General features: G+C 40.4%; 1 protein-coding gene across 1 annotated transcript in view; it reads left to right on the top strand.

The window, feature by feature from the left end:
* Nucleotides 1-13,497, top strand: part of zanl (zonadhesin, like) — a gene marked incomplete at its 5' end in the record, with an annotated part of 95,824 nt that overhangs the window by 42,265 nt on the left and 40,062 nt on the right. The window contains 13 exons of the mRNA XM_084343706.1: nt 619-757; nt 1,202-1,343; nt 2,245-2,441; nt 2,816-2,954; nt 3,636-3,752; nt 4,976-5,100; nt 7,765-7,910; nt 8,316-8,459; nt 8,976-9,083; nt 10,870-11,039; nt 11,895-12,097; nt 13,050-13,194; nt 13,341-13,418. Of these exons, the coding sequence (XP_084199832.1) occupies nt 619-757; nt 1,202-1,343; nt 2,245-2,441; nt 2,816-2,954; nt 3,636-3,752; nt 4,976-5,100; nt 7,765-7,910; nt 8,316-8,459; nt 8,976-9,083; nt 10,870-11,039; nt 11,895-12,097; nt 13,050-13,194; nt 13,341-13,418 (1,853 nt within the window). The remainder of the gene's footprint in view (nt 1-618; nt 758-1,201; nt 1,344-2,244; nt 2,442-2,815; nt 2,955-3,635; nt 3,753-4,975; nt 5,101-7,764; nt 7,911-8,315; nt 8,460-8,975; nt 9,084-10,869; nt 11,040-11,894; nt 12,098-13,049; nt 13,195-13,340; nt 13,419-13,497) is intronic.

Genomic DNA, 13,497 nt, shown 5'->3' on the forward strand with positions numbered 1-13,497 from the left:
TGCTAGTTCGCTATGCTCCACAATCTCTCGTAGCTCCTTGAGACAATCAAACACTAGCAACAATAGACGTCACAAACATACCTCGGTCTTAAGAAAACCTGCCGCGACAGTTACTTATTGCTATATTTGTGCGCTTTGTGCTAACTAATGTTAGTTTCTGAAGGAGGCTCAGGAGGCACAGAACGTGTGCAGGCAAGCAGGTACGTAGGTAGACAGTACAGGAAACCTCTCTGTCTACCAGACAGGCTATCCAGTGTGGCTGTCTTTTCAAACCGGGCCAACTAAACAAATGGATGGGCTTATTAGAAGCCTGCAACAGCCACAGATACTGATTTTTTTTTCTTGCATTTGTCAGAGCATTTGATTTATTGATTGCTGTTGGGATTTCAAGAGATTTTTCTTCAAATATAATAACTTACTAACCCCAGTTTTAATACTCAAATGATGCTCTCTTTTTATGTTTTATTTAAAATGTATTTTTGAATTATTTAATGTGGAATACTTTAGAGCTCCATACTAAACAAACGGGTACAGATGAATTACCCCGTCATTGTAACTGCTAGTGATAAAAGCTCACTGACACACACAGCTTCTTTAAATGACTGTCTGTGTTGACAGGTGTAATAAGAAGCCCAACACCACCATCCCTGGGTGTGATGAAGAAGAGCAGCAACAGTATGAGAGCTCTGGATACTGCGGCATCCTGCTAGACAAAAAGGGTCCCTTTGCTGCGTGCCACCCCAGGGTCAACCCCAATGTAAGTCAGTACACGTACTAAAGCAAGTGACAATTTCCATTGTCTTTCTTCCATCCTTGTAGAAAGTCACAACTGAGTATTAGCCAAAGTTGGTTTTGTGGAACTGCTTGTCTGCCAACTCTGAAAAATATATAGATATGTATTCCCTGCCACAAAAGTCTTGATAGACTGTGCTTATTAATAATTGACACACACCAAACCCCAGTGGTGCACCATGAGTAACTGTTGGCCTTTCAGTTTTTTCAACCGTTTCACTTTTCCTGAAACTATAGATCTCTGAACTCTAAATACATGAGCTTCAAGGTTTTCAGTATTGTGTGCATGGTTCGAGTTTTTGTACACATTGTAGATATGACTAATGCACCTTGGTAGATTCTTTTTTCACTTTGACTCAATTTTTCTGCGTGTGTGTGTGTGTGTGTGTGCGCACGCGTGTGTCTTCAGAATTACTTCAGGGACTGTGTCTTTGATCTCTGTGAGCTGGATGGAGCCAAGCCTATTCTCTGTGAAGCCATCGAAGCCTACGTCAATGAATGCCAGGACCGTGGGGTCAACATTGAACCCTGGAGGAATGACACCTTCTGCCGTGAGTGCTGGGTGAACAAGATAGAGAATGATAAGTGGATGGAGGAATGTAGGGAAGGTATTAGGGTTAAAGTTTCTTATTTGGAGTAAAAGCCAAAAGTTAGGAGTATTTCATGAGGAGAAATGTTTTGGGAACTCATGATGACAATAAGCTCACTGCTAACAAGATTGTTTAAAAAAAACAAAACAAATGATTTTTCCACTTTGGCATTGTGCAGGTTGCAGGGGAGAACACAATATGCCCCTGCAGAGACCAGGTTCTCAACCTTGTACATTTTTGCAATGGAACAAATGCACATTGACAACAGGGATGATTCTGTCAGTAATAAATCAAAACTTATTTTACGCAGGAAATGTATTTATTTACCTCATAAAGATAATGTGACGAGGGCCCTCACATTTCCAAAGTGAGGCCATTTCTCTCTCTGAGCAACACAGAGAGACTAATGCACGCTTTTATCCCTAGCAGGCTGACTATTGTAAAATTCTGCTGCACGAGTGCTGACTAAGAATAGAAGGAGAGCACATGTTATGCCTATCTTAGAGTCTTTACACTGGTTGCCTGTTTTTGTACTGATTTCAAAATTCTTTTATGAGTTTATGAGGCACTACATGGCCTTGCACCTGACTACAGCTCAAAGATGCTTTGAGTTTATGAGCCAGGAGGGCCCCACAGATCCTCTGGCTCGTCTCTTTTAGCTGTTCCACAAAGCAGAACTAAAACATTTGATGATGCAGCTTTTATCCAATTTATGTCAAGAACCTGAGGTAATAGTGTCCTCCATCCTAGATTTACAGAGAGGAACTTTAAGACACTTGATAAATACATGCCCAGGTCTTAGCATACTGTATACCTCTTTGCGTATATTATCACTGACTTCAGCCTCCCATCCACCCTCTAGCTCTGAGCTGTCCCCCCAACAGCCACTATGAGCCCTGTGCAGACGCCTGTCAGGAGACATGTTCTGGAAAACCTCCCTCCTGCAGTGGGCCCTGCTCAGAGGCCTGTGTGTGTGACCCCGGCTACGTCCTAAGTGCTGGCAAGTGTGTCAAGAAGAGTTCGTGTGGCTGCAAACACACCAATGGCCAGTATTATGAGGTATTGTGGGGGTGGGCTATTTCTGGGAGACCATTTTTAGTTTTAACCATAGTGAGGACATTTTGGGTTCAGTTGTGTCTGTGTTTGTGCGTGTGTGTGTGTCCTGTCTTTGTACATTCCTCAGCACATTTTTTTGTTTGCATGGTGTCCTCTTAAAGTGTAAAATTGGAAAACTGGAAAATCCTACTTACAAAACCAGCAGCTGTGCTCACCTTGTTAAGATATTGAACTGTCAGTTGTGTTGAAACCCATTTCCTCCAGTGACCCTGCGTCTTCACTTATGTCAACACAATTTATATTCATCATTCATGATTTTTTATTTAAGCTACCTCCTGCTAACATACTTCAAATGTGTGTGTTTGTGTGTGTGCCAGCCTGGAGAGGAGTTCTATGTAGAGGACTGTAAGCTGAAATGTAGATGTGACGCTCCATTCGTTACCTGTGTGGCCTCTGAATGCCCTCCAATGCACGAGTGTGAAGTCCAGGATGGAGAGCTGGGATGTTATCCCACCGGTAAGTTAACAACCTTTGTACTACTAGCCATGCGGTAACTGAACTCAATATGAATGATATGGTACTTACAGTAAGAGTGTAGAATATAATCCCATTGCTACGGTTTAGCAGATGTTTTGAGATGTAGATCCAAAACCATCTTCATTAATACATTCAGAATGACCTGCAAATAAATTGTGGCACATAGCGATCACTTTAAGTAAGGAAATAAGGCTTTGCCCTCTGCACACTACTCTTTGCACTTCAAATGGCTTTTCCCTTTTGATTACATGGATGATTATGTTTACACTTTGAAACAACCACAGTACCAAAGTCCTGATGCTAATTCCAGGCTGTGCCACTAGATCTGCGAACTCAATACAATCACCGACTGGGGCTTTCTTTGATTGGTATCTCTTTAAAAAACCTAAACGTGTTCCAAGGGCTTACTATCCCTATTCTGAAATAAATCAGAATCTGTCACAGCTCTTTCTATTAGTACCATTGATACCATAACTAACACTGAAACTCAAATTAGCTGATGCCTTGTTAGGTATAGCCAGTTATTCAGTCATTGCTTTGTTGAGAGTTTATGGTTTAGGAAAGCAGTAGCAATTGTTACCAAAGCCTCAGACTGTGAGTTCGGTTCTGTTGTAGTCTCATGTTCTAGGGTTGTTCAGGCTGCTTGTCCCTCTTTCTCAGGCTCTCAGGACTGTGTGGTGTCTGGGGATCCTCACTACACAACGTTTGACAAGAAGTTCTACAGCTTCATGGGAACATGTACCTACACACTGGCCAGAACCTGCAAGAACAACACAGGTACAGGTTCAGACATGTAGATGTGCGCCTTTCATTCCCTTTCACCTGAACAGAACTACTTCATCTTCACCAACTTGGTTAAAGGAACGTGTCTCTGTCATTCTTTTTTTTCTTTTTTCTTTTTTGTCTTTTTAAACGGTGGACAGATATTTCAAAGCCAATTTCACCATTTAAGTTGGAGTGCCATCTCCCAGCTACCAGTACCTCTGGATTAAATGTTAAATCCTTTCGTTCTCAGAAAACCAGACAGCTAAGAAAAAAGAAATTCAGTTAAATAAGATGTTAGAAATATTGTTATCCAGATTTTACAATATGCACTAAAGGGTATATTTTGCCTCTCTTGATCCACCTATTTTACATGTTTCATTTATGATTTCAATATAATTTACAGTACACTTGAATAGTTGTATTAAACAGCAATATTAGATAGTTTTAAGATTTTATCTAAATAGTAGTTCCAATAGGCAGAATATACCCTTTGGCGCAAAACATTCACTGAGTGGACAGATGTATTTTAGGCACAGTAAAAAGATGTACAAGAAGTTAATATCGATATCTGGGTTTCTCACATCTTTTTTATCTGTCTGGTTGTCGAAGCATAAAAGGTTTGAACAGGTATTCCTGAATCACTTTTTATACCACTGACGCATTTACAAACTCAAAATAACATATGGTTGGTGTGATTTTCTACTTGTTTAAGAGTGAAAACAGACAAAAGAAAAACAATATGACTATGTGATTTAATAAGTCATACATGAAAGGGTTAATGTCACCACCTCACATGTTTGCAACATTCTCAACCTGCCACAACTCTTATGCCATTGTGAACACATTTAGATGACACATATATTCAAGTGATCTGGTAAAATCTGATCCCCTGAAGGTCCCGGTGGCACTACAATTACATGCTAGATTGAAATAACTAGTGGTCATTAGTCTTACTCATCCAACTTTTTGCACAATTCAGTTGTATAAAACCGTATTTCTATGCCAAACCCAATCTACTCATGTGGCTACATGATTACTGACGTTACTGCAGAATGTAAATGCACTGACTGTCAGAAGTTGGACACTGGATTACTGACCAACTGCATGTGACTTTGATCAGGCTATTGCATCATATGAAAGCTAGTTATCAGATATTTCTTGACGTTTATTTGGTATATTTTTAGTATGAATACACAATATCCTTGGTTACGTTTGGTTTTGTCCTCCCTGTACAGGTCCTTGGTTCTCTGTGGAGGCAAAGAATGAGGAGAGAGGAGTGTCAGGAGTGTCCTACCTGAGAAAACTCTACGTCACTGTGAATGGAATCACTGTGACCCTGATGAAGGCCAGGAAGACGCTGGTCAGTATGGGCAACATTGACATCAACATACAATGTATTCTGTGCCTGTAGATAACTTTTACAAGCTGTCACTATCACAGGAGGATGACTGAAAGCCTGTCTCTTGTTCTAGTCACCCTTTCCTTTTATCTAATCCTCATTCCTTGACTTTTATCTCTTTTGATGCCATAATCCCTGAAATCTGTCCACATTGGTCCTCCTCAGCATTTCCCACACTTGTTTGTTCTGCACGCAGATTAGGCAGGTTTTCAGCAGGAGATCTAAATCCTTGTGCGATTGGTTTATCCATCGATCTTCTGATCTCTGATGCATCAGACTGAAAAACTATGTAACAACTAGAGACCATCTTGTTATGGGGTTACACCAGCCACAACACCCTTCAACATGTTGACATTCCGACCCTTGATTACTCAGTGGTCATTATTACATTATTACATAAGTACTCAGTACTCATGGGTTGGACCATACCCATCATGTAATTCAGCCTACATTTAGTGTGTGTGATGTACTATAAGCACATAGCACACTACATATCATTCATCATACTTCATCATAGTGTGGATGCTGAGTCAGCATTGACATAATTGTACGTCTGGTATTATTATTTTTTTCCGTCTTCCGTACGTTTTTCTGCGCTTTTCAACTCCTTCATACTTTGTGGTCCAGAAAGAGTTCAACTATTAAAATGTTCAGCTTCTTCAGGACATGATGGTTATGACTTTTACTTTTTAAAATATCAAGCTAAAAATATCTCTTTTTTTTTCTTCTTTTTCTTTGTACATTCCACCATTTTCACTTCTCAAGCACAATTTAAACACACACATGTAGACATGTAAATCCTGTCTTCTTTCAGCTATTGTGCTTATTATAGAAATAGGACTTACATTTTTGGCTGTACAAGCTTTCAAGTGACAAGCACTCCAGCCAACTCTCTCATAAGCTCCAAAGTTAATTTATTTGCCTCAGTTTCTGGAGGAAAGCAGACAGCTCCAGTTATTTAACTTGCTGTCATTCCCTCGTTTTTGACTGTGCACAGTCAAATCTACATCAGTGCGTTCAGCAACTTCTAGCGCTCATGATGTAATAATTGATCCAATACCAGTTACAGTATTTTCAGTAGAGGCAGGAGTTTGTGAGATATTTTTTCATATTAAATGAACTGAGCTCAATGACACTGATAGTCCGAATGGTAGTTTCACGACTCCTTCTACAATTAATACTACAGCTTTACTAAGACTACTAAAGATTGTATTACTATTACCACCAATATTACAAGTACTACTACTACTAGGCTATTAACGCCAATGATGCTACTACTATTATAGCTGGTACTTCTAATTTCAGCCATATAAAATGAACACTTGTGTTCATTGTCCAATTCCCTCGTTCTCCTCCCCCTTTCTCTTCTGTCTTCCTCCTCTCCCCATTCTGACGCTTCTTCTTCCTCTTCCTCTCCTCTCTGTACATCTTTAATCCCCTGAATTTACTACACTTTCAAGTTCTACCACCTATGTACACATCTCTAAATCGTTCAACTTTAAAGATGTTCAGCTTTTTGAGTACATCTATGGTTTCGTATTGTTTAAACTCTTTTAAAAAATTTCAACATTGACTGAAAACCGACTCCACCTCGAAATTCTTCTGAAGAAACCATTCAAATGTTAAAGATGCTCTAAATGGACGCCTAGCTTCTATTACATCTTTTTCTACCTCTTATAATTTTTTAAAATATTAAGCTTTTTCAGCCCTGTTTTCATAGCAATATTGTGCGTTTTCAGGCAACTCATTTGATCTTTCAACTAAACCTTCATCTCTTAGGTTCTCAAGCTAATGCAGTTTGACTACTGCAACCACCAATACTACTACGACTACTACTACTACTACTAGGGTAGTACTAATAATACAACTACTACTATAACAGCTTATACTACTACTCCTGCTTTAACTACTACTACATCTTTCACTAGTACTACTACTGTGAATACTAAAAACAGTAATAATAATAATAATAATAATTATTATTATTATTATAATACTGCTACTGCTGCTGCTGCTGTTACAGCTTACACCATTACTACTACTCCCACTACTACTAATTTAGCATTTTGTGGTAAATAAGTACCACTAAGTACTTCTAACTGTCAGTCAAATATCCGTGGCTGGTAACTCGGTCACCCATCTTTTTGTCTGCCATTTTCTCCCCCTCTCTCTCTCTCTTACACACACACAGTGTCTGGCTGATGAACCAAAATGACAGAGGTATCACTCTTAATACTTAGTGCTGGTAACATTAGGATCAGAATATGCACCATGCATCAGGCACGTGTACAATTTCTGGAGAAATGTTCTATTTATACTTACTTAACAAGCGTCAGGCATATGCAACGTTTCTTGAGAAATGTTCTACTTTCTAAGTACACACCTGCAAAGTTTGTGACTGTATCTTGCACGGTTGTGACACTGTTGTGGTTCTGTGTTAGTTTTGCTCCTGCAAAAGGTGTCTCCAGCACCACATTTTGCCATGATGACACACACACAAACACACACAGACTCACAAAGGGAAAACATTACCAGCAGAAACAGTCACAGCTGGTAATTTTTAACTGTACCTGTAGCTTCTGTTTCTCATCATCTTCATGTTCTCTTTTTTGTCCCCTCTGGCAGGTGAATGGATTGCGGGTGGCCCTCCCTCACTCCCCCTCTCCTCTCATATCCCTCAGTCTTGCCGGTCAGTACATCACGCTGCAGACGCCCTTCGGTCTCCGGGTGCGCTGGGATGGAAACCATTACGCCCAGATCTCAGTTCCCAGGTCAGTATAGAGGTTGGAAGTATGGCTCCGGCCTACATGAAATCAACAGTTGCTTACATGTGACAGTGCATTCTCTTTTTTATGTGGAAATGTGTTAAGAATTTCCAATATAAATCAATATTATATTATAATATAATAGAGATGAGAGAGACGATGACACGCAGCAAAGGGGCTGCAGGTCAGACTTGAACCCTGCAGCGAAGACAAGGCCTCTGAATATGGGACGCACGCGCTAAAAACTGAGCTACTGGGGCACCCCCAGATCTGCTATTTTTACCAACAGTACTTTTTTCATCTTACAGTGATAACCCCACTCTGTCAGTTTGTTTCCTGAATTACATTAATGGGCCAATCCTTATTTTTGTTAAGTCTTCATCTTCATTCTCTTCGTCTGTGTCCCTTCAGCTCCTACTACGACCAGATGTGTGGTCTCTGTGGTGACTACGATGGGACTCCCGACAATGACTTCACCAAACCAGATGGTACTCTGGTAGGAAATGTCAATGACTTCTGCAACAGCTGGCAGACAGAAGAGGATGAGGATGACTCGTGAGTTCACATGCATTCATCTTTGTGTTGTAATCTGAGAATTTGCGGATTTCTTTCAATCTTTCCTGGAATTTCCAGCATGTGATGTAGCTAAATGTGATTAGCCTCATGGATGGAGGTTGGGAATGGCAACAAAACGTACATTTTATAAACTACGCAATGTATGGATTTACACTTGTGTCCCAATTCTGAGTGCCCAATGGGACATTTTGAACACAAGGAATATGTTTTCTGAGACCATTAATTATATCTTTTAGTGAAATTATTTATAATATGCAAATAGTTCTGAGATAACAAATGTCAGAGATTATTCTGTGCTCAAAACATCTCATTGCTGCAGTCAGAATTGAGACACATACAGTATATAATGCTATACATGTCTGCAATTAGATATCTGCTCAGTGTCTAAATTCTTCTTGACATAATTCTTGAGGATAAATTAAATTGAAGTTGTGTTGATTTGAGAACTGGAGTGTGACCCTGTCCTTACCCTGTTGTTGTGTCTTTACTGATCAGGTGTACCCCAGGCACCAAGCCTGACCCAGACTGTGACCCCAATCTTGAGGCTGAGGTGGTGAAACCGGACAAATGTGGCAAAATCAAAGACCCTGCAGGACCCTTCAGGTGAGAAAACAGCCCTTTTTTCAGAATTATTGACCTGCTCCAACTGATGGACTACAGGGTGTTATTCTGTTTAGAGGGTCCTGAGTTAAACCCCCTGTCTGAGATACAGATTCTGAGTCTGAAAAACTACTTGCATGCTGAAATATGACTGAAATATGAAATAGGGCTGTAAATACCCTAGAGGGTATATTGTTTGTATATTGTATATTGTTTATACATAAATTTGTGTTCTAAAACTGAGAGACTTTTAGTCGTATGGGTAAAGTACCAAAAACATCAGATCCTGCATTTCCCATGACGCAACTCAGTAGCGTCTCTAGCTGGACTTTTATTGGCCAAACTGATAAATGGCCAAACTCCACTCCCATGGTTTGCAACACACGCTTCCTGTTATGAATTTGTACTCTCCAAGCCCAGGTTGAGAAACCCTCTATGACACCATGGCATGATCTGGGATGTTGTCTGTGGAGTGCCCCATTAACAGTTTAAATAATATAAAAAATGTTGAAAAAAGCATTTAGTCTCAAGTATTATATGGTTTTTTATTAGCTACTCAAAGATGTGGCCCTGTGACATCAATGGCCATTCCTTGGTGTTTTAGCCATCTGTTCAGAAAAATATGAGGGAGGGAGGGAGTCATGCTATGCGGGGTCGAGGTGAAGTCTGAACAAGTGAGTCTTGAGTCTTTTGCGGAAGATGTTGAGTGACTCTGCTGTCCTGACATTGGTCGAGAGTTCGTTCCACCACATAGGTGCCAGAACAGGGAAGAGTCGTGACTTTGCTGTGCAACCTTTTTTTTGCTCTCAGCGATGGCGGTACCAGCCGGCCAGCTGATGTAGTGGAGCGAAGTGCTCACGCTGGGGCAAGCCCTTTGGTGACAGTGGCAAGAAAAAACTGCCTTATATCAGGCAGAAATCTCCAACAAAACTGGACTGGACCTGCCTAGACTTTCTTACTAATTCTTACTAAAAACTGACAACATCAACATATAGTGATGTGTCTATCAGATTGTTATTTCAATGATACAGTGATTAAAATGAGTCTCAACTTACAAATACCTGGGTTTCCTCCTAGAAGAAACATCATAGGGGTGGGTAAGAACATTGATTCACATAAGAATCGCAATTTCTATCTGCCACCATTCAGAATCTATTCACAACTGTCCAAAATTAATATCTAAATGAAAGGTTAGTTGTGGGATGTTACAGAATGAAAAAGGTGGAACTAAACTGTGAGGGTAGTGCAGCAGGACAATTTACAGAGCACACACATTAGAGTTATGTTGAAGTTCATCAAGGCAGGCGTTGCAAGTGTTTCTTTTATTTACTGACTGGATAATTGCCTTTTTGCTCAGCATCTTGTACAGTGATGGACCCCCGGCAGCTTACAGTGCAGCAGAGAGGCTGCTCTCATTACTGGATTCATAACGCTAATAACACAGCAGAGCACTCCCCTTATTTTGTTAGCCATAGACAGCCATGCATGCTTGCAAATGAATGACTTAATTCATTATTGCTGTTAACTTGTTCAAATAAAAAGGCTACAATAAAAAGGCCGTTGTGACCGTCTATCTTAATTTCCACTTGTGTTTCATATTGTATTTCAGTACATTAAGGACCCCAGTTTAGCACACAAAAACCTGGAGCAAAAGAATGAAACCTTTAAACCGAATCCAACCGGGGACCATCATTGCATGTGACTCCTTTACTGATCTTTTCTGTGTGTTGGTTGGACCATCTGCCTTCTCCTCAACAATCTGATGATATGAGTGTTTTCTCTGTTCCAGGGAGTGTATCAATGTGGTGAATCCCACTCCATTCTTCCAGAGCTGCGTATATGACATGTGTCAGTTCAATGGCCAGCAGCATGTACTGTGTGATCAGCTCCAGGCCTACACTGATGCTTGTCAGAGTGCTGGAGCCAAAGTCCACCAGTGGAGGACTCCAGACTTCTGCCGTAAGTCTTCAATATTTAAACGCGACAGAGAGGATCATTGTCTTCTCTGCTTCTGGTCGGGGTACACGACACCCTGCTAACAGGAGCCATCTTCTTAAGCCGTACTTTGGGGAACCTAAACAGTACATGCTAAACATCAACAGCATTGAGCGTCATTGGGAACATCTTCGTATGACAATCCAACAATTTTAACTTTTACATTATCACAACTGCTAAGCATCAAAAGAGGTCTGCAACTTATGACTATTTTCCCTATTAATCAATGTATTATTTGTTCTATAAAATATCAGACAGTCATGAAAAGTGTCCATCATAATTTACGTCCGTCCAACACTTCAAAACCCCCCAGATTTTCATTTACTATCATGGAAGATTTAGAAAATCCTCTGAAACTACAGTATATACTTGTGTAAAAAAATATAAAATGTAGCAAGTGAATAATCCATATGATGGTGTGATATATTATAGGGTCCAAAAGTCTGAGAAAATGTTCAGAATATGTTGATTCAGAAATATCTTAAAGGCACTTGAACTGAGAAAAGCCAAGCATTCTGTGACATCTGGTAAAGGATAAAGAATAATAAATATCCCCTTCTCCTCATATAGCAAACACCTTAACCACTGAAACACCTCTGCAGAAATGTAGATGCTGGCCACCAGTAGGTTACTGCAGCCAGGGTTTAACGGGCCAGAATCTTTGTATCCAGAAACTAACATTTAACCTTTCATCCTTGTCTTGATCTTACTGCTAATCCTTCTATCTATCCCTGTGTCTATCCTCCCCTCCTGTATATTGCCCTTTCCTAATCCGTTCATCTTACCCTTAAACCCTCCCCCCTTTGTTTCTCCATACAGCCCTGACCTGTCCTCCCAACAGCTCCTACTCTCTATGTGTGAGTTCGTGTCCAGAGACGTGTCTGGGTGGGGTCCGACCACCAGGCTGTGAGGACGTGTGTGTGGAGGGTTGTGAGTGCGACCCAGGCTTCATCCTCAGCAATGACAAGTGTGTGGCACTGAAAGACTGTGGCTGTATGGACACAAGTGGATCCTATCACCCTGTGAGTGGGAACAACCTCCAAGTAACTTTAATCACATTCCATTTATCCTGAAGAAAGAAACGTACTTATCTCGTGCTCGCTGTGCCATGAGGTTTAAGTCAGGATACAAAATGAAACCTCATTTAGAGTTCTGGATAGATTACATATCATGATCACAACAAGAGCAGTATCAGAAGTGAAGAATATTAATAGTACTTGTACAGCTTACATAAAATGACATCATCTGAAGCTAATGCCTGCTTTACCTTGATTCAGTGCCTGTATACTACACATCACCGTCCTGTTGTGATACCTGAGTGAACATTTGAGGCATTCAGAGCTCAGAACATTTTACAAAACAGTGTTGAAGACACACACAAAAGGGAAGGTGAACATCACTGTTACGTTGCACACATACGTACATTATATACAATTAAAATGGTGTAAAGGAAGAAGAATGCAACTTATCTCCCAAACTTCATGAGATTTACTTTACTCTAATAGCCCTTGGTTTCATAGTACCTGCTTCTAAAACCCTGATTCTGAAAAAGTGTGGATGCTGCATATTCTAAATAATAACAGAATTAAATCATTTGCAAACAAGCTGTGTGTACAGACAGCTGTTTCACAAGGTGATGAACCTTGCTTGTGAATACCTGAGGATGCCCTCTTAATACCCAATACTATCACCTGTTACCAATGTTGTGGAATGTTAAAAAAACAGGTGTTTATCGTGCATTTCACTATATTCCCAGTACTTTTTTGCCCCTGTCCCAACTTATTAGAAAACAGCTTACCATCAGTTTAGAGCCCATGAGTTTAGAGACTCATGGGCTGTGAATTTATCTCACCTGAACAATGACATTTTTATGGAAGCTTGATGCATTTAGATTTCACTGATTGTATTGTATCTACTTGTACAGTTCATCATTTGCATTTTGTGTTTGTGTATGTGTGTGTGTGTCATCGTCAGGTGGGTGATGACTGGTACTTGGAGGGTTGTGAGCAGAAGTGTGTGTGTCACAGTGGAGGTTTGATCCAGTGTCACAACAGCAGCTGTAAACCAACAACTGAAAGCTGCCAGCTACACGATGGAGAATATGAATGTCGCCCTCTAGGTATTTTAAACACACATACACACACATGCACGCATGCACACACACACACACACACACACACACACACACACACACACACGGGTCCTGTTTTAGAGGAGTCTTGTGTCAAAAATGAACTTAATGGCCTTTTTCTTTCTGCTGTACAGACCCTTGTCCTCCAACCACTCCTGGACCAAATACACCTAAACCAACAACTCCTGGACCAAGCACATCCAAGCCGCCAAGTATGACCTGTGCTAGTTAAAGTTTGGTTTCCAATAAAACTTATTTACTAATTCTTTCTTTCTTTCTTCATTTAGTTAT

This window comes from Pagrus pagrus, assembly GCF_965226575.1.
Source record: "Pagrus pagrus genome assembly, chromosome: 22".
In the NCBI taxonomy this organism is placed as follows: Eukaryota; Metazoa; Chordata; class Actinopteri; order Spariformes; family Sparidae; genus Pagrus; species Pagrus pagrus.